We start from the raw sequence: 20571 nt of genomic DNA on the forward strand, positions 1-20571 counted from the left end.
ACTTGGACCAAATTATTTCTCGTAAACTTTTATTAACCTTAAATTTGCATTAGTAAAATTGGATAAAATTCCTTAAATCCAACAATTTTAATAATTCGAGAGGACGACCTGAAAAGTTAAGGAAGCATGATTTAATACATGTCAAAGTTTGAGAGATAAAAATTTTAATTAGTCTTTTTCTTTGTAAATACCATTTGGACCTGTATTTTACAAAAATTACCGATCGAATTCTCTATTTTGTTAAATATAAAATTAAACCTTGTATCTTTTAAAACAATACAAAATAGTATCTTGAGTTCAATTTTTATTAAAATAAAACTTAATATAGGCTAACTTGGAAGTGTTTATGACTAGACTGATTACATATTTTGCATATGTTCATAGTAAAAAATTGGCTTCAAGTTATTTATGTTAAAAATAAATTTATAAAAATTGAACTCAGTGTACTATTTTACTATTTTGAAAACTAAGAAGATTTGATTTGTTATTTAGGAAAACAAAAGGTCTGATCCATAATTTTGTAAAACACAAGATTTAAAATAGCATTTATCTTTTTTTTTTTTTATCTCTTCCACATTATTATTTATTTTATTTTCATGGACGTTTGACAAAAAAAATTGTCAAAAAGTAAAAAATACATTAGATTTCGTATTTTTAAAATTTTTGTCATTCTTAGGTATTTATAAAATAATCCAATTTTCTAGTTTGTACTATTTATTTGTAAATTTTTTATGAAAAATATTTTTATTTATTTATTTATTTATTGCTGTTGAAAAGACAAATTAAATAACAAATGATTATCACAATTCACAACTTTTATAATACAAAAATTATTATTTTAACAAAAAATTATACGCTGTCACTTGAGTTGTTCTTTTCCTCTTCGTGGATCACCAACCATTTTATGGGTTTGGTCGGGACTATGGTTGGGGGTTGTTGTTTGTGCATTCGAAGAAGTTTTCTAATGGAGGATCGACGCTTTTTGTCAATAATTTTTGGGGTTTCCATTCGGTGGTCGTTGGAATTGGCTTTGGTCGAATTTAGTGTGGGGTAGGTATCACGGGGATTGACTTTGGCTGGATCTGGTGGCCTTCGAGATTGGTTGTGACCCCAAAGTCTAATGTGTTGGTGGTTGGTTATTCCATTAATCTTCTTTTGCGTTTTTATTTCCCTATTTTATTTTTTAGTGATTATCTACTTTATTGCTTTTAATAATGGTTGTTTGTCACCATCCCATTATTTCAATGGGAGTAGTAATTGTTATTTTGAGTAAGGTTTATCTATCTTCTCGGTGGTCAGATCTAGGGATTCTTGGATTGCTATTAATATCTTGTTCTTTAGATCGATCTTTTATTATGTTTGTTCTTAGTATGGTTAGTTTTGTTATTCTCCTTTATTCTTGTTTGAATACTTGGGGTGTCTTTACTAAATTTTTATTGGAACATCTTTGACTGAAAACTATTGTTAGGTGTGATCTGTCACATGTTCATTCAGGATGATAAATTTAACATTCTTCATACTTTTTTAATGATTCACAACTTGCAACTTTTGAATCATTTAGTTGAAGATGTTAGTTTTTTTTTTATATAATTATTGTAAATGGCTTGGTTAGCCTATTATTATTGAGTCTCCTTCACGAGTCATATGTGCATGTAATGGACAATATCTAATTTACCTTTCATATAAATTTTTATTTTCCTTTTTTAAAAAATGTAACAAATGATTATATTATTATTTTTGTTACAGGATGATTCATGTAGATGTGGGGCTCATTTCTCTTTTTGGATGAGACAAAAATTTTATATATAAAAGATTATCATCAAATGGGGATGTAGCTCAGATGGTAGAGCGCTCGCTTAGCATGCGAGAGGTACGGGGATCGATACCCCGCATCTCCACATTTTTGGAATTCCTTTGTGTGACTATATATTGTGGACATCAAGATTATCTAGCATAGCATACATTTTTTCGTACTTTTATTTGGAAACTTTCTTCTTTTTTCCATACTTTGTCTAACCGTGTTGCATCAAATTTACGTTATCATTAGTTAGTATTTTTATTTCCTTGCTCAAATCAACTATCTATACCAAATCGAAAAAAAGAATCAACCATCATACTTGGTTCATATTATCCGACCAATTTAATTGATATTTGTTTCCCCATTTCACTACTCAACAAGCCCCCAACCGAAGCAAATTTTAGACATGAGTTGCTTACACAATTAGTTTCACTGTGACGCTCATTATGAATGCAAAGGTTAACAAACTAATCTTCCATGATGAATAAATAACCAAAATCTTTAAATATATAAGTACTATAATTAATCATGGAATGGAAGTCATCACCCCATGTTCCCTCAAAAACTGATACAGATTTTTGCATCAACAGATCATCTAGGTCCCACGCTGAAACAGCAAATCCATTACTCTCAACTCTATTAAATAAGTCACCAAAATCCCAGTTAAAAAGGGGCTAGCCAAGTGAAACATAGTACTCTCACTCCAATCCTAGAGTAAAACGAAAGAGTTTCTAGCTCCGAGGCTCCGATGGCAATGGCATATGTCTGGAACTTCTCATGATTTTGTTAAAGCTCTTTAACCTACAAGGAACAAAGGTGAGAACGTATCCTTAAAGATGACCACAATGTCAAGATCAGCAGCTCGTCATGTCAAAGCTTCTATTTCCACTAACCAGCAGATTGCCTTATGAAGAGAGCGGTGGAGCTGCCCACAGCTTCACCTTCTTATCAACACTCGCTGTGGCTAAAAGCGATGCTTCCCCATCACCTGTAAGAAAAAATGGTTAGACAAAATGAAGAAGTAAGTATATCACGAATATCAAATATGTTCATGTACGTTGAGTTCAGCTACTATGACAACTAACTGGCAACTTACCAAGCAATTAACATTTAACACGGTATCCCTTATATTCTAAAGAACAAGAATTACCGGTAATACTGGGACCGTTCAAAATGGTTTCCATATTTTAAGCATTACTAAAGTTAGCTTATTTTGGTAAGAACATTGACAAATTTATATTTTTTGGGCAAGGACAATAGTAAATTTCAGTCCCTTTTTCTTATTTCTTCAAGTGTTATACACAGGTAAGGGTCGCACATGGACGGTTTCTGCAGGTAGATTCTCATGTAGTTTCTTAATGTCAAAAGAACATCTTAACAGATGATTTCAGTTGAGTTCAATTTTTAATCCCTTACTCTATTTCCTCTGCTCAAACATACACAATGTAAAGAAAATAAGTAAACATTTCAGTAGAAGGCAGTTTACCCGTTGAAATGTTCTTGGGTGCCCATGAAATGCAAGTTATGTCACCTGCATGAGAAGAAAAATGCAGTAAGGATTCAGAAGTGGTTAATCTTCCAAAGCTTAGATAACATCTTGATGGTGGTGGACATAACTGAAGAGACAATATCCAATAAAAGTGAATTAAGTGATTATGATATGCTATGCTAGCGATATAGTTTGCGTAAAAATGAAGCATACCATCATGAGCCTTCTCAGCAGTGTCTAAAACTTTTCCAGTTTCAACACATAACCACTGCAATGTCGAGCCATGGGTAGCTGCCAATATATTTCCATCAGGAGATACACTAAGGCGGTCATAGTGCAAAGTAACACCATTTGAATCATGAAGTGGAATTGGAAACACCTTGAGTGTTTTTGGATCCTCATCCATATGATACCGAACTTTTAAAGAAAAGGATAAGAAACAATGTCAGGATGGATGATTAAATTTTAAATCACAACATAATATTTTAATAAAATGAAAGGGACCCAACAACATATACCAATTTCCTATAAAAAAAAAAGAAACATACCATTAATATTCCAAATTCTAATTGAGTTATCTTTTGATGCGGTGATGATTTGCTCAGAGTTTGGGGAAAAGCACAACCAAGTCACCGCACTCTAAACAGCAATAGCGTGAACAAGAGTTAGTATAAATGTGTTGATCAACAGACCAAACAGAACTACTTGAAGGAAAATGCAAAACAAAAGTTTTAGAAGTGAGAGCAGATACGTCGTATTATGGAATGGGCTAGATTTAATTATATTGTGTAGTTTAAAATTGAAATATAACCTTGTGCCCTTTTAGCTGCATTACTCTTGTAACCTCCTTCACTGAACCATCCTTCGCATATACAATCTCCCAAACCTGATGCCAATTAAACAGGAAAAAATATATAATTATTCAACAAATAGATAATGACAAACCATCATAATACATGTCATTTATCTTTACAGGCCAAGGAAAATCCATCATAAGTAGGATAAACAGGGATTGACTATAATGAAATGACTGACTCAAGAAAAGCATGTAGATCTTTTCACCTTCACATCAGCCGTAAAAGCTGCTGCTGCAATGAACCGCCCATTTGGTGATATAGCTGCCATGGTGTTCTTTAGCTGGTTTGTATCAACATTACCCACAATCTTGCCAGATTTGCCGTGCCACAATATAATGTCAGTACCTGTAAGCAACGAAGTATAAGAACTAGAAAGATTAGAGCTAACATGATGATTGAAATGTGATTAGTGTTAGCTATAACTTGATGGGGGGGAGGGAATCATCGATTTCATATGTTAGATATTTCTCCAAACTAATGTGTAATATGTCAATAGATAACAAAAAATCTGTGCAGCACCTTCTTCTGCATTGTTCCAAAGCAATAAAGCTTTGGACCAGGTTTTCAATGAATTTTGGTTTGTCTTGGGTTAGTCCTTGTTTATAGAGAAGGTTAAGAAAGAATTAGTGGAATGTTGCAATCATGCTACTTGCTGGTCTTTGTGGTTGGCTCCCTAAAAATTAGAGGGGTATATGGATTCCTGTATAGGTGGAATGTACATGGCAGTATGGAATGTTTGATTATGTGGGATGGGATGTGAATAGATTTGGAATACCTATTCTCATTCCAACATCTGGTTTAGCCATTAGCCGTAGAAACCTTTATTCCTAAGCACAGTTCCATTTTGCTTCTTTAAGGAATTGTCATTGGTCTCATTACAATTCATATTACATACCATTCTCATGGGTAACCTCATAGTATTATAGGTTCACCTACTAATTACAACTGCCATTGAAACAATCAAGTTCGTTCATAATCATATGCCTATGTCCCATTCTAATTCTCTTGCATTTCATTATCATTCCTGATTATCATAGTCCATTCCAATGAACCAAACATCACCTAACATGTCATCTTAAATCATTTATAGATTTTGTATCGTCATTTCCATATCAATAATAACATATACTGATGATAACCATTTCTAACTTGTTGAGATTACAAATGATTGTGGGAGATAAGGATGCTGCGGCAAATAAGGGAAAGAGAGTCTGAAGAGGCTAGTGTAAAAGAGATGGGGTATATCAGAGCCACTAACTATCTGTAGCTTTTCCTATATGCAATATTTTAATGTTTCTTACAGTTAGGGAAAAAAGAATATATCCCTTAGTTCTTTTACACATATAAATTCTCTAAATCCAATTACCAAGCTCCGTTATAAAACTGAAGCATTTACTGAATCCTGAACCCAATATAGCATCGAACAGGGGTCATTAACTAGTGAGGTGATCTGGAGGAATGTAACCTCAATCTGACAGCATAAAACAGATTGACCCCTCAACAAGCCTGGCACTCTTGGCCCTATACTAAACTAGGACTTAGTCTACCAATTAAATCTTTCGTACAGTTTACCATAATGTCCACAACCACATTGATCATTGCCCTTCTAATGTTTAAATTGTTGGTATCTGTACATTGTTATAATGACCCTCTATACACGTATACTAGTAACCACAACTGAGTTACAGGTTCAAACAACCAAATGAATACAACGCATACAGTATAAAAGAAAGAAGTACCTTCAGAACAAGAAGCAATTATTGTACTCCCATCAGCAGTGCCATAAGTAGCGGCAGTTCCAGATAAAGTGAGGACACCATTTTTGTCATGGATTTTGTGACGCTCCCACTTCATTTCAGGAAGAGGAGGCTTGGTTTGCTGGTTAGCTCCATCAGAAGATTTGGTCTTTTCTTCACCATACATGTATAAGGAACAACCGGTCATAGTTTGAGAAGCCACAACCACAGATGACGCATCATCACAGAATTCAACTGCCACAGGATGACCGCCAGCGGGCAAGTTTATTCTGAGGAATCTGCAGAGATAAATTTCATAAATTTGAGGAATAAGTACCCAAAACGAAGAAAATCCATTAATGATCATTGGAATTCAAGTTGCAAAAGTTGAAATTCATACTTGAAACTTTTGCTCGAAGCATCATCCATCTTGAAAACTCTGATCATCCCATCTGCACAAACTGTTTGCGAACCAAAAAAAACATATATATTAAAACTATTAAATGTAAAAGCGAACCACAACCAGAAAAATGATTGGGCCCGTAATTCAGCAAATATTATGATTGATTCACCATTACCTGTAGCGAGACTTCTTCCATCAGATGAAAAGCATAATCCTGTCACTGCATCTCCATGACCTTTCAAAGTATTCACATCCAACGGGTGATGCTTCTTATTTTGGTCCTACAGTACTCAATCAAAACAAAAAATTTCTATATAAATCTAGACTCGATCAAACATGTACTGTACATTTAGCTTCGTCCTTTTCCAAACTAGTTTCCTTCATTTTCTCGGCAAACCAAATAATAGAGAGTGAATAAGAAGACCAAGTAGGTAGCGTACCTTGTCAGAAGCGTGAGAGTGAGGTTTGGAGTGGGACTTTTTGGAGATAGTTTGGTGAGACTTTGAGGATCGGGGTTTGGGATCGGGTTGGAGCTCTGGTTTGGCAAGAGATTGAACATCGGCTCTTCGGTTGCGGAAGTAATTGGCGAAGAAGAGGAGTACGATGAAAGCACCGAGAATGAGCGAAAGGGCCGCAATTGGGATGGCAGGATCCATTGGCTTAGAGCCTAGAGGGTGGAGACGATGACGGAAACGACGACGTATTCGGGAGACGGCACTGAAATGGAAGTTTTGGGGAAGAGAATATGTATCAGTTTTGCAGAACACAGATCAATAGTCTACCGCATACGTGTACGATAATTTATGCAATCTGATTTATTTTTTTTAAAGAATTATGCAATCTGATTTAATTAGTGTTTTTTTTTATTTAGTGGAGTGGAGAAAGTTTAATTTTTTTTTTTTTTTTTGAAATAGGAGAAAGTTTAATTTAAACTAGTTAAAATTAAAATAAATAAATAATTTAATTAGTGTTTTCGATAAAAGAGAAAATAATAATGAAAAAAAGTTAAATTTTGTCACTACACAAAATCGACATTAACATGAGAGTCACGAGCACAACTAAACATGAAAAGAAATATAAGTGTGTTCATGATAACATACGAGATTACAAATTAACATGTCACAACACTATAAATTCAAAAGACACGATACATAAACACGAATAAACTACTCCAACAAATATAACAGTTATGACAAGCCCAACAAAATACAATATAAAAAACTTCTTAATTTGATAATAATAAAAGTAATAAATATGTAATTATTAATTATAAATAAGATACAACTATAATAAAATTTAAATATAACACTGAATATTATAATTGATAATTAAAACTATTAGTAAAACAAGAGTTTAATACTTAAGGGCAGAGTGGTGGACAACATCCAATCTAATCTAATTACAAAAAAAAATTAGTTTTCTAATTGGATTTGATTAGATGTTAAAAGTTAGATTCTAATTGGAATGAATCAGGCTATTAGATGTTAATCTCAAAAATCTACTAAAAATCAGTCCAATTCAATTACATTTCTATATATTTAAAAATTATTTATATATATAATAACAGTATTAATCTATATATATTTTTAGTGAGTTTTTTTTTATATCACCATTGCTAAATAATAAAATAGAACAAATAAATGGTGATATTTAATTTTTACCTATTTTTTTTCTTTATATTAAGTTAATATTAAAAATTGAATGTGTAATTAAATATTCAATTAAAAAAAATCAAATCCAATTAGTAATGGAATTAAATTTTGAGATATTGGATTACCCAACCCTACTTAAGGACGCATTTGGAAAGTCAAGAGAGAATTGAAAATTGAGTATAATGAAAGATAATTACACAATTTAATAGATTTATTTAACCACATAATTACACGGTAACTATATAATTGAAGATAATTAAGAGACTTTAATTTCACTTTCAACTTCTCATAACTTGTAATTACACGTAATTATTAAAAACTTTCTATTTTAAATATTATGTACTAAAAATTGTTATTTTCCTATATAATTGCTAAATATTTTGCCAAACAAGACATTAATAATTTAAGTAATTACCATCTAATATTCAAACACCCATTATATTTTAAAATAGTGTAATTACATAATTACTTTTAAATGTATCATAATGGAAATTAAGTACCAAAAATGTATTTTATTTGAACTGGAACGAGTTCTAATCCAAAAACCACATCCAAGCTGAGAAATCATACAAAATTTGGTTCGGTACAAATACATCTGAAAATTCATAATCAGATATAACACAAGAAGGTAATGAGCTTATTCACTATCTTCATTTATGATACAATGCGCTGACTTCCCTTTAAGAATCTCAAAGCTCTCTATAAAAAAAAAAGAAAAAAAAAAGAAAAATGCATAATTTATTATCATGCCTTTCTGGTACCTACAGCTCATTCCAAGTAAACCAGCCTATTTGTATCACCAAGTTGATAGTTTAACTAGCTGGTAACCAATAATCCTCAGTCATACTAAGTTATGAGCCTCCAGACAGTAAAGGCAGTGGCGGAAATCTTGTTCCTTTTCTGATCTGAATAGAGATCAAGAATGATGGTAGTATGATGTTAAAAAAATATATGGAAAAGAGACAAAAAAAAAACGTTTAACTCCTAATTATAAACTAAATTTTTTGCTTTGTTATTGTTCACATTCCTCGACTGCATTTCTTGTTCTGTTGTGGTAGTATATACTTGCCCGTTAGATTACTAAAAGTACATATTTATTGGTGTTTATGGCATCAGAAACGATTTTAAAATTTGAGGCCATCAAGCGATATATCTGTTTCTGACAGCAGCTTCAATTTCTGGGACATACAGAAGAGTAATCAATCAGTAGGTTTTACAAGCAATTGAACCCAATTTTGCCAATGTAAAAATGATGAACTCATATTCTTACTGTTATATACTGGGGAGGATCATAAATACTAGAAGAGCCCAGGATTACTTCTCTTCTCAACTTGGCTGTGAGCTTGTGACAGACTCGTAGCTGATAATATCATAAGATTAAGTAGAAGAAAAAATCCCAAGAGTGTAAATTATGAACTACAAAAGCAGAGATATGGAGAATATTTAGGGAAATTGATCCACATCAAACCTCAGATCGAGTTGCCCCGCCAACGATAAATATGAATATACGTTGTCCTAACTTCTTAAAATCAGTAGACGCATTCTTCAAAGTTGAGTCACTACAAAAGGCAGCAATATAAACTAGTGATCTTAAAGATGACATAATAGATTTCAATTATCTATGTGAAAAAAAAAAGAATGGTGCGGTAAATTGGAGATAATATCAACGAATGGAGCTGTTGGATCACCTTGAGTTTCCATCATCAGAAAGACCTGCTTTTGCCCAATTGGCCGTTCGCCTTGATCTCATTGAATGAGGAGCAGTGGATTGAGTTGTCTGTGCTGATGAACTCTGTGTAACTTTCTTGCTGCCTTGGTCAACAGTAGTCGCACTAGGTTCATTCATACATGAATACTCACTCTTTGGCAATTCCCTTTTGCAAATATTTTCAATGAGCTCCTGCAGATGCAGATTTAGTAAAGTATCCAGGGTAAGACTGTTTAAAATGAAAATTACTATAAAAATATATTGTTTGCAATTATTATATACCTCTAACATGGGATAAAATCGAAATAGCTGCCATGTTTCTTCCTCTCCACTGCGATCTTTTCTTGCTGCTTGGTTTTTCTGATATTGATAGCAAGAATCACGTTGAACTGTCAAGGCTTAGTCACATGCTTCTTTGAGCTATTAAAACTGTTCATGTACTCACCTTCTGGCCATCGAACTTCAGTGAGAAACCACCAGTCGATATCTTTTTGGTTGAAGATCCTCCAAGCAATTTCATATTCTTTACAACATTCATGTCCTCGTGTGATAATTTGGCTAGCTGATTTGGCAAAGGAAACAGTTAATAGTAATTTAAGCAAATCGTGATAGCGGAACAATTAAGATAAATACGTACATGTCAAAAAAAATGATCACTTTCAATCTTAGGTTGACATAAGTGTAGATTAGTCTTAATAGCTAATAATAAGATTGTGCCAAGTTTGTATAGAATGATAGGTTAGCTGTGCCCACCTGCATTAGCTTAGAGGCTTTGTCACCTTCAAATTTGTCCGGGTAAACTGATGCATAAATCATCAACAATCGCAATTTGTTTTCTGGGGACGTGTTCTGCATGAAATAATGATGTGTTTATTCTAGAAAAGAATCACCGAGTAGCTTACATAAATCACAGATTCCTATACGACACCTGCTTTGTCCTCAGAAAATTGATGACATCCTTCGCTCCAGCATCTCCAAAAACAAGGTCCTGTTCCAGTTGCCCAAGTTCTCGCAGCCCCATGTCTCTAATAATTTTGTTAATTTTTCCAGCAATCTGAATGGGAAGAGAATAAATCAGCAGGAACATTAATCATTCTATTCATTCATTTCATAGTCACTACAAGTAAAAGTATATTCCTTGATTGGGTCTGCTTATACTTATATCAGGTTCATATGCTGCCACATTCTTGCAGATCACAACCCATTTCCCAGCTTCCCTTAGCATTTTTGAAAAAAGTTAGTGTAAAAAGGAAACAAACCTCAACGTGAAGAGAAATCTTTTCAACTTGTTCAGTGTATTGTGGTAATGCTTGAACCATCTTTTGTAAGTCCCGCGTAGATATCTCACTACTGTCTCTGCACAAAATTAATGCAAACAGTTTATTAGCTTGTATCATATCTCATTGTGATTGCATTAGATAGCCATGAATCAAAGCGTCATCAAAGAAGAACAACAAAAGGACAAGTAATTAATAAGCATCTGAATTAAAAGATAATTATAGAAATGAAATAAGTGAAATAAAAAAAAATGTTTCATACTGAGCAAAGCATGAACGAAAGAACAATTCTGAACACAAATGGCAATAGCAATTTGACCAGCATTACTTGAACCAACCTTCCTCTTTGTTGGATTTGTGCAGCTTTGTTCTTGGATACGAAGTTGGTCATTTTGTCATGCAATCGTTCACTAGCCTGATGTTCAGTCAGCGGAATAAAGCATCATAATCTTGACATATATGTTCATTAACTACTAAAAATTAACACCACGAAATATACATCTGCTATGTGGGCATGGCGAAGTTCGAGCCAGATTGCATCATGGTCTTCCAGAAGAACCTCTTTTTTCTCAGGCTGACCACCTGTTTTACTGGGAACCTAATGTACATTATATGTTATACATATATACAACAACAAGAAGAAGAACACAAACAAGAAAATGCATAGCGAATCACCAAAAGAAGAAAAACAAGGGGGAAAACATGGTGAAGACCTACCTCAAACACGTATTTGTTCCCATCCATCTCCAACAGATCATGACACATGGCATCATAAGTCCATTCATGTATGACAGGAGCAATCTGCTCAGGAAAGTCCAACACGATAAACAATGTCCAAACTAAAAATTGTAGGAACATAGAAAGCTTTTAGTGTATTAGGACGATTACCTGATCAATAGACCTATCCAAGATAAGTAGTTCACATGTTTCAGTTTTCGGAAAGTTTGGAACAGTAGATTTATAGTTTGATATACAATTCCAAACTGCAGATGCAAGTTTTGTTGGTATAGAATCACGCAATTTTTCAGCAGTAGACAGATCATCTTCCCTGGCAGCACGATATCTCACACATGGCAACTCCTGACAAAATGCAAAATGCAAAAAAAAAAAAAAAAAAACTGGTAAGACATTTGCAGCAACAGGAAAAAAATGTACCCTTGAAATTTAGAGAAAATTTCTGCAAGGAAATGTAGTACAATAGTACAAGATTCAAATTAAACATGGATTTCAGTATCTTTAAAAAATATCAGAAAATTTTCTTCAGTGAAGTCCGGACCTCATACCTTCAACGAAGCAAAAACTGTAGCGATTCGAGTTGCCATTGTGTTCAAGCAGGCATTGTATTTTCGAGAATTCTCCACATCACCAAAGAGATCTTCCAATGCTCTCTCATGATCAGTAATAAAAGCCTATAATAGTAATATTTTTAACAAACGAATAAATGGTTAAAAAATCTAAAATAGCACAGACTAGATAACAAGAAATGTAGTCGCATGTCCTGCTGTGGTGGAACTTAAACTGTCAGTAACCAAGTCATTTGTCATAGCTGTATAAGATATACAAGTTAAAAGTCCCATTTTATTGGGGGGTTTAAAAGACTTAAGAAATACTAAATGATATTCAACTCCATTTAAGGACAAGATTTAATGTATATCTTGAATAAAATCTACTTGCTAAGCTTGAGGGGAAGACAAGATATTATGGTTTGAATACAAATTGTGTATGAAACAATAGAGAGGTACCTGTCTGTCTATAGGAAAATATTCCAAATTCATCTGCACATTATAAATCATATGATCAGATCAAAACAACAATTAGGGATAAAATTAAATAACAGTTACACATACTGAGAACCATTACAACTCAAAATTGAAATTTGGACCTCTCTCAGTGCGCCAATGCGGGGCAATACACTTGTATCACTCTTGATGTGATTGACAAACTCTTTTGGAATAGGCGAACTGAAAAACACAAATGCTCTGAAACCCAATAATGAAAAATGAAAGTCAAAATCAAGATGTTACTAGTTTGAAATTTTTAATATTATGAAAATGACTAATGTAAGGATTCTCATACTTTCTGTATAAAGGCTCCCTTCCAGACATGTCAGACAAGAACATGACAACACTGCATGCTAGCAAAAGACAGGGTTAGTGTTTCAAACTTAAACCATTATGAGCTAAATGGAACACTGATTAATTTATGTGGATAATCTCATCATAAAGGCGAGAGGCGTCTGTTTACATTTACATTTACACTGATTAATTACTGATCCATGCACCTCATATTAAAATTACAGGAGTACAATTCAATTATGAAAATGACTAAAAGAATACTGTACTTCTCTTTTAATGGCTGCATGAAATAAATAGCATCCATGGACGGCAATGGCTCTCTCCTCCGAAATAGGTCTTCCACCACTGCAGTAAAATATCCAAAGTTATATGCTTTCATGACAAATGTATTCATTCCAGAATGTGAACGATCAATCTCATGATCAAATGGTTGTTCTCAATATTTCAAAAAATAGGAAATGGAAGAGAAATGAACATCATATTTATGCCTACATGAAATTCCTTGGTCTGTGATATCAGCCATTTTACACGAATGAGACATGACTTTTACGGTAACTTTATCCATAATAAGTACCTGATGATAAAAAATCAGTCAGAAAAACTTGAAATTGGTAAAAATAAAAACACTAATCCGAACAGACCTTCCAAGCTTTCGAGTCCCCTGTTTTCGTTGATCCCAGCATTTCATGCAACAATCCTACAATCATTAAATGAAATGAAATTCCAAAATTTAATCATCTAGGGAGACCCTATTGAAAATATCAAGCATACCATCAATTTAATTTTGTCTTAATTCCTTTCAATGTCGCTTTTAAGGAGAATAGTTCGAACATTTTAATAATGAAAGTTTCTAGATCATGTGCTCTATGCACTTTCTCGGGAACCAAACACACATAAAAAGAACACTTACTGTCGCGGCTCGTTTGACGGAAGATTTTGTACTCGTTGGCTCCGCCATGAGAAGAAGAATCGGAATCCGAAAACGACATGTTGTAGAAGCAGATTCTATGGCGTTTCGATTGAAAAGCATAAGCTAGAGAAAGAAAGAGGTGAGAATGTTTTGAATTGAATTCTGAGAGAGGAAGAAGGAGAAACGTGAGAACATGTTGGGGGACTGGTCATATAGCGCGGGAACGTGTACACTAGAACGCAAATACCGTTCAGGAGGGGCAAATGCGTCTTATCACAACTTTTTCTTCTCTTGCTACCTACTAGCCCGACAGTGTTAAGTAAAACGACACAATAGTGTATTGACACGGACACCGACACAAAACTTGAAATACGACATTAAAGTATAAAACGACAATGAAATTCGAAAACGATGACATTAACAAACGACAATATTTAAAAAACGAAACAACTACTCCACTTGTACTAATTTAAAAACGACACAATTTATGAGGTAAACGACACAAGACATCAGTATCTCTTCTTTTATTTTATTTTTTCTCTAAGAAGACGATAAGTAAATTACCAAATGCAGCACTGTTTAAATAAAAATTATAATCTAATTTAGAATCGTCATCCAACATAATTTAGTAAAAATAAAGGTTAAGTCAGAAATTTCTTTGATAAATATAAAATTTGATTTATGTTTTTTTTCTTAATAAAATACTTGCAGGCCTCATCATGCCAATTCACTAGAACATATATCTAATGGAAGTTTAAATTTGTGTTTCAATTTTTGTGAATTTTTGCTCGGATTGCATGGTGCTGGTGAAGGCCATTGAGATGAGAAGGGCCCCGAGATGGCAATTATATGCTTTTGCATGCTTTGCTTCTTTAATTTCAGTCTTGATAGTTTATGTTGTTTGCGCTGGCGTGTTGGCTAAGTGAGCTCTTAATTTAGGTGATATGCCTTACCAATAATATTTCCTCTTTCTAATGAATTTGATGAATTTTAGCATGCAAAACAAAAAATTAAGGCGACGGCCATTTGAGTGTGTTTTTAATTATGGCAGAAATTTTTAGGTCCATATTAGCTAGATTATCTATAACACCGTAACACTCATCAGATTTAAGTTTATTTAGATCTGATCCAATTATATATTGGATATTAGATTTTACCATCCGATTCGATCCAATTAATTTTTAGTCATCTAATTGATCCAACATTCATAAGATGTTGATTTGATACAAAAATAGTTACTTTTATAATGACAATTTTTTAGTCACAATATAAATTTTTTGTGACTAAATATGAGTTTTAGTCACAACAAAAAATTACTTGTGACTAAAATATAGTATTTAGCTACAAGTTGTCAGTGATTTAGTTTCAGTCACAACAATTATTGTGACTAAAAACACATTTAGTCACAATAAATTGTAATTTTTGTGACTAATACTTTTAGCCACATACTTTTTAGTCACAACATAAGAATTATGATTTTTAATTAGTCACAACTTTTTTTTTATTATTATTTTAGTTACAAGTTTTGTTGTAACTAAAAATAAGATTTTTTGTAGTGGTTGGATGTATTTCATATATATTTATTGGTTTAATTTAGATTTATCCAATATTTAAGACTTATTTTTTTTTTATCGGATCAGATCCATCTAATATTTTAGTCCAATATGCATTGGATTAGATTGGATCTATCCAATCTAAAAAAAATAGGAGTAAAATTTTAATGTTAATTTTTATATATACATATATATTTTACGTATAACAATATAAAATCTAATTACTCATCGAAACTAAATGAAAATACTAATTAATTCGATTAGATGTTGGATGTATTAAATTTTTGGACACCTCATCCAACATCTGATCCGATCCGATCCGATCTAATCGGATATATTCAAAAATAATATCCAATCCGATCCGATCACAATTGGACATCTAATATTAATTAACAGTCGGTTGTAATTAGATCGGTCGATTCTCCTTAAATTGGATCGATTTATACAGACCCCTAATAAGAAGATCTATAAGTGTTAAATTTTACAAAGTATTTACATTATATCACTCACATCAACTTTTTTTACTGTATCCTTTAATACCTCACCAAAATATTTATTTTTTTATTTTACCTCATACATTTACATTACACCATATATAAACTTCTCTATATTTTCTCTATTTCATTTATAAATTATTTATTTAATATATTTTATAATTAAATAAATAAATACAATAATATTACACACATATACTAAAAAAAGTTTAAAATATTGTTTGTTTAAAATATTAATATCATATTTATAGCTCAATAAATAATGTAGTTTTACATGTAGTTAAAGCACTATTTATGAGCTAATTTTTTAATGAATTTTTATCTTAACTTAATATTTAACTATTAGCTATTTTAGCTATTCTAATGTGATTGCTCTTACATAGTTGTGCTTCAAAATTTCAAATAGAATAAAATGTCTTTGCATCCAAACCTCAAAAAAAAAATATGGTGTCTTTTTTTTTTTGTTGGAATAAAGGTTGACTCGTTCCAAATAATTTGTAACAATGTGTCCTTTTCTGACAACAAATTGCATTACAAAAACACGCACGTTGGATTTTTTTATTATATTTTTAAAATAGAGATAATATATACTAACCAAAGATTGCGATTTTGTTTGTTTAAAAAAGATAACTATGGCCATTCTGTCATCAAGATTACAACCAAAACAAAAAGGAAAATATATTACATATATTAAATTGAGACGAATGTCAACGTAGCGTAAGGGGGAAAAACAGCTAATTAATATTACTAATTTAATTTTTACACTAAATAGCAAACACGTTGAAGGAAAAAAGAAGAAAAAATAAGTTATCAAAAAAAAAAAAGAAGAAAAAATAATTATAATTATTTTACATTTATTTTGTTTAAAGAAAACCCTTGTCTTTGCAGCATTGAATAGCACCCGCAAGCATTTCATCAAGGCCGAATTTGAACTTGAACCCAGTTTCCAAAAGCTTCATTGAGGACAGACTAGAATATTTCTTCTTATCAACCTTAATTTCTTTTAAATCACTGAACCAATAAAAATACATAAATTAATCCATTAGGGGGAGAAGAAAAACTAGAAATATAAATAAATATTAAGGCAAAAACTCACTCTACTAATGATAAATGAAATTCTGGGTATCTTGTTGAAAGAGAATGAAACAATTCGTGAATGGTTATATCCGTCGAAGAACAAATGTACCTCCCTGCTTTCGCATTAGTACTATAATGTTTCTCTAGAAAAAAGATATGCGCACTTGCCACGTCATCTATGTGTACCATATCAAACTTAACAAAATGTTTATATACATCCTGGTTTCCTGCCAATTTATATATACATGTATATGATTAATGCTAATATATATTATAGACTATATTTATAGTAATATAATTAAGAAATGTATTAATTACCAAAAATCATGGCGAGTGGAAAGTAAACGGAGGAAGGTATTTTGGGACAAATGAAAGGTCCAACCACCAAAGGAATAACCAAAGTAACGAGATTTAATCCATGCTTCTCGGCAAAATCTAGTGCGGTTCTTTCCACTACAGTCTTTGATACCAAATAAGAAGAGCTTACTCTATCATTATTGCTCTTACGACGACAAACCTCGAGATCGCTCCATGTCGTTTCGTCGCTTACGCAGCTAGGGTCGTTGTCGTTGAACAAAACCGTTACGGCACTGGATGTGTAAACGACACGTTTTATGGTGTCAGAGTTGGCGAGGCAAGCCTTGAGGATGCCAAGTGTCCCTTCTACGGCTCTTCTGGTAACTATTTCTTCCGTCTCTTTTCCGTCCACGTTCATGGGATGGGCTAAATGAAAGACTCCTACGCACCCTTGGATTGCTCTGTCGAAACTCTCTGGACGGTCCAGATCTGCCTCAACAATCTCTAATCTCTCTTTTGCACCTGGTAGGCTTGTGAGGTAGCTTATATCTCTTTTGTTATTATCTATATATATATTATATACCACATAACATAAATTTAATTTGATCATAAATTATTAACTGTACAATATATATAATTGAAATTTAATTATATATGTGTTATTTATATACCTGATGAGTGAGATCTAACGGTAGCTCTTATTGAGTGACCATGTTGAAGAAGTCTCATTATGAGCCATGAAGCCACATAACCAGTTCCACCAGTTACACAAATTGTGCCTCTGCCTTCTTCTTCTTCTTCCATATCTAATAATTTTTCTTGTTTCTTGTCATTTTATATAAACTGGTTATATATAAAGGCCTTATTATAACGTATAGGAAGCTTAAAATTAAAGGAAGTCAACTCTCACCGGATTCAACTCAAGCTGTATACCAGATTTCCTGTAATATTACATGTGCAATTTCTTATTTTCGTTCCTCATTAATTTTATTTTATTTGTAGTGCGAGAACAAGTCTAGAAAAAGCCTCCAAAACTAAAAAGGCAATGTATAATTATTATAATTAATAAAATTTTTATCTGTTTATATAAAGTTAAATACTGAAAACTGATGTACTAATTCTACAATGTACTTACTATTTGTATTTTCTCATTTTTTTATATAAAAAATATCAATTAATAAAAAGTATGAACTCTATTTAATTCTTATTTTCTAGTTTTTTTTTTCTTTTTAATTTATAGTTAACAATTTAATTAGGATGAAATTTTTCTCTCTTCTTTTTTAATTTTACTTTTTTGTTTTGTAATATATGGTTATTATATTTAATTAATGATAAATTTTATCTATTTTATTTCTTGTATGATTATTAAATAAGGAAATTAATATCTAAAATAATAATTATAAATAGATAATTAACTTAAAATATTTACAATAATAAACGAATTATATTAAGGTAAAGTTTTATTATAATATAAAATATATATATATATATAGAGAGAGAGAGAGAGAGGGACAATCTGATGCAATTGAGAGCCTCACGAAATTGTGCCTTTTTTTTTTAATGATCTTAGTAAACGGTTCTGTATTTTTCCTTCCTTTAATGAATAAAAGTTTTTGGTTTGGGTCAAATAATTACAAAATGGGTAGCTACATTATAAACATATGGTGAGTAAGCTTTCAATTATTCCTATCCCAAAGTAGTGTCTTTGATTCTAAATTGGGAGTGTACGCGTCTATGTGAGTGAGTATATGTATATTAAATATCCATGTGTTGTGTTGTGTGATTCTAATTTTATGGGCCATTGTGATCGATCCAAGTCATGATCACTATTCACTATTAACACTACTAACCGGCCGGCGCCTTTTGCCTAACGCGCCTACCTACCTAGGCCTAGGCATAAAATTCCATTTGGAGCATATGAGTATCCATTTCATCACAGTTATAATATATTACTCATTACTAAATTAATGAAAATGATAATGCCAATTTGGTAGATAAATGAAAAGGAAAAATACACGTAGTTACTACTCCATTGCTTCTTATTGAAAAATAGCTATAGATGCATAACAATAAAAGTAAAAAATCCTAACACAACAAAAATTATATTTTCTTCCTTTTTTTTTTGAATGAAAAATATCACACTACTAGAAAAAACACAATTAGGAACGCTTTTTTTTTTTTTAACTAAAAGGCAACACTTATAAAAGTGTTCTCCTAAAGTGTTTCCAAAAGCAATATATAAGACAACACTTATAAAAGTGTTGCTATATGTTGTTAATTAAAAAATACATATGGCAACATTTTCATAAAAAGTATTACGTACCAATTTAATTTTATAAATAATTATCGTAAAATTATTAATTATATATATCATATATATATTTTATTTAAAATTATATATTTTCTTTAATGATCTATATCGATCAATTATTGTTTTTCAAATAAATTTATTATTTAAATATATTTATCTAATTTAGAATCATTTTATTATAAAATTAAAAAAATAATTATAATAATGTATTTACAACAAATTTTTGGTCATTATATTTTTTATCATATATATTTTTTATGCTTAATATTATTAGGTTGATTGGATTTGTGTTCTGTTGTTATATTTTGATTATGACATCACCAAAATTAAGTTGGACTAAACTAATTAATGCTTATTATGTATGTTAGATTTGTGTTTTATTAATATGAGAATTAAATTTTAAATTATGTTTTTATATTTATATATATTTTTACTTAAATTTGTTACTCAGTCTTGATGATGGCTAAAAATATTTGATGGATCCAATATAACTTAATAGAAAAAACAGTTAAGAAATTTAAAGGTTGGAACTAATTTAATTTGATACACCAATTAGATTGGTTGACTCAATTTGATTGGATTGGATCGGTTGACAAAGTTCAACATCCAATAAATATTGGAATGGGTTGAGTCTAAATTAATTAGATATGATCCAATAAACAACTTTAATTTTAATTGTAGGTGTTTGATGATGAGTAAGTAAATGCACATATTGTTTTGTGGTTACACTACAAGAAAACCTACTTTTATTTGCGCATTTGGTCAAACATAATTTTACCGGCGCATTTCACTTTTGTGCCGGTAAAAACTTCTTTACCGACCAAGATTCCCTGACATTTTTTGCTAGCGTATTATTACGCCAGCAAAGCTTTGTCGGTACATTTAGTTTACTAATGCGCCGACAAAAAGAAGTTTTCTTGTAGTGTTACATGCA

The 20571-nt window shown here is 31.7% G+C and overlaps 3 protein-coding genes and 1 non-coding gene across 4 annotated transcripts; 1 reads left to right on the top strand and 3 right to left on the bottom strand.

The window, feature by feature from the left end:
• Window positions 1-1825: 1825 nt before the first annotated feature.
• On the top strand, window positions 1826-1898 carry TRNAA-AGC (transfer RNA alanine (anticodon AGC)). Its single transcript has one exon. It is a non-coding gene; the product is annotated as a tRNA-Ala (tRNA).
• Window positions 1899-2279: 381 nt separating this feature from the next.
• On the bottom strand, window positions 2280-7328 carry LOC115706338 (uncharacterized). The gene is made up of 11 exons (XM_030633957.2): window positions 6724-7328; window positions 6459-6564; window positions 6281-6341; window positions 5884-6179; window positions 4350-4489; window positions 4099-4173; window positions 3836-3926; window positions 3501-3704; window positions 3285-3329; window positions 2692-2786; window positions 2280-2599 (listed from the first exon to the last, which is right to left on the bottom strand). The coding sequence occupies exons 1-10, from the start codon at window positions 6937-6939 to the stop codon at window positions 2704-2706; spliced, it is 1317 nt and encodes a 438-aa protein (XP_030489817.2). The 5' UTR covers window positions 6940-7328; the 3' UTR covers window positions 2280-2599; window positions 2692-2703.
• Window positions 7329-8432: 1104 nt separating this feature from the next.
• On the bottom strand, window positions 8433-14250 carry LOC115705009 (protein transport Sec1a). The gene is made up of 21 exons (XM_030632239.2): window positions 13906-14250; window positions 13637-13692; window positions 13488-13569; window positions 13262-13340; window positions 12997-13047; window positions 12803-12899; window positions 12663-12695; window positions 12204-12329; window positions 11809-12000; window positions 11638-11721; window positions 11420-11518; window positions 11259-11335; window positions 10903-10999; window positions 10572-10697; window positions 10397-10492; window positions 10089-10205; window positions 9926-10003; window positions 9624-9835; window positions 9404-9494; window positions 9206-9295; window positions 8433-9113 (listed from the first exon to the last, which is right to left on the bottom strand). Exons 1-21 carry the CDS (start codon window positions 13982-13984, stop codon window positions 9060-9062), a joined length of 2016 nt encoding a protein of 671 aa, XP_030488099.2. The 5' UTR covers window positions 13985-14250; the 3' UTR covers window positions 8433-9059.
• Window positions 14251-16619: 2369 nt separating this feature from the next.
• LOC115704883 (protein BRI1-5 ENHANCED 1) lies at window positions 16620-18430 on the bottom strand. Its single transcript, XM_030632095.2, has 4 exons — window positions 17998-18430; window positions 17348-17890; window positions 17049-17256; window positions 16620-16963 (listed from the first exon to the last, which is right to left on the bottom strand). Exons 1-4 carry the CDS (start codon window positions 18128-18130, stop codon window positions 16816-16818), a joined length of 1032 nt encoding a protein of 343 aa, XP_030487955.1. The 5' UTR covers window positions 18131-18430; the 3' UTR covers window positions 16620-16815.
• Window positions 18431-20571: the final 2141 nt, after the last annotated feature.

The sequence above is a fragment of the Cannabis sativa genome, chromosome 1 (genome assembly GCF_029168945.1).
Source record: "Cannabis sativa cultivar Pink pepper isolate KNU-18-1 chromosome 1, ASM2916894v1, whole genome shotgun sequence".
In the NCBI taxonomy this organism is placed as follows: Eukaryota; Viridiplantae; Streptophyta; class Magnoliopsida; order Rosales; family Cannabaceae; genus Cannabis; species Cannabis sativa.

Excerpts from the sequence above, each read along its gene's own strand:
- LOC115706338 (XM_030633957.2), bottom strand. The coding sequence starts at position 6,939 with ATGGATCCTGCCATCCCAATTGCGGCCCTTTCGCTCATTCTCGGTGCT. Across the intron at positions 6,180-6,280 it reads GCTTCGAGCAAAAGTTTCAA|ATTCCTCAGAATAAACTTGC; the intron begins GTATGAATTTCA and ends TTATCTCTGCAG. Across the intron at positions 4,490-5,883 it reads AATTGCTTCTTGTTCTGAAG|GTACTGACATTATATTGTGG; the intron begins GTACTTCTTTCT and ends CGTTGCTTACAG.
- LOC115705009 (XM_030632239.2), bottom strand. The coding sequence starts at position 13,984 with ATGTCGTTTTCGGATTCCGATTCTTCTTCTCATGGCGGAGCCAACGAG. Across the intron at positions 12,330-12,662 it reads ATTTTCCTATAGACAGACAG|GCTTTTATTACTGATCATGA; the intron begins GTACCTCTCTAT and ends TTACTATTATAG. Across the intron at positions 9,495-9,623 it reads TCTGATGATGGAAACTCAAG|TGACTCAACTTTGAAGAATG; the intron begins GTGATCCAACAG and ends TGCCTTTTGTAG.
- LOC115704883 (XM_030632095.2), bottom strand. The coding sequence starts at position 18,130 with ATGGAAGAAGAAGAAGAAGGCAGAGGCACAATTTGTGTAACTGGTGGA. Across the intron at positions 17,891-17,997 it reads CGTTAGATCTCACTCATCAG|ATAATAACAAAAGAGATATA; the intron begins GTATATAAATAA and ends ATATATATATAG. Across the intron at positions 16,964-17,048 it reads TTTCATTTATCATTAGTAGA|TGATTTAAAAGAAATTAAGG; the intron begins GTGAGTTTTTGC and ends TTATTGGTTCAG.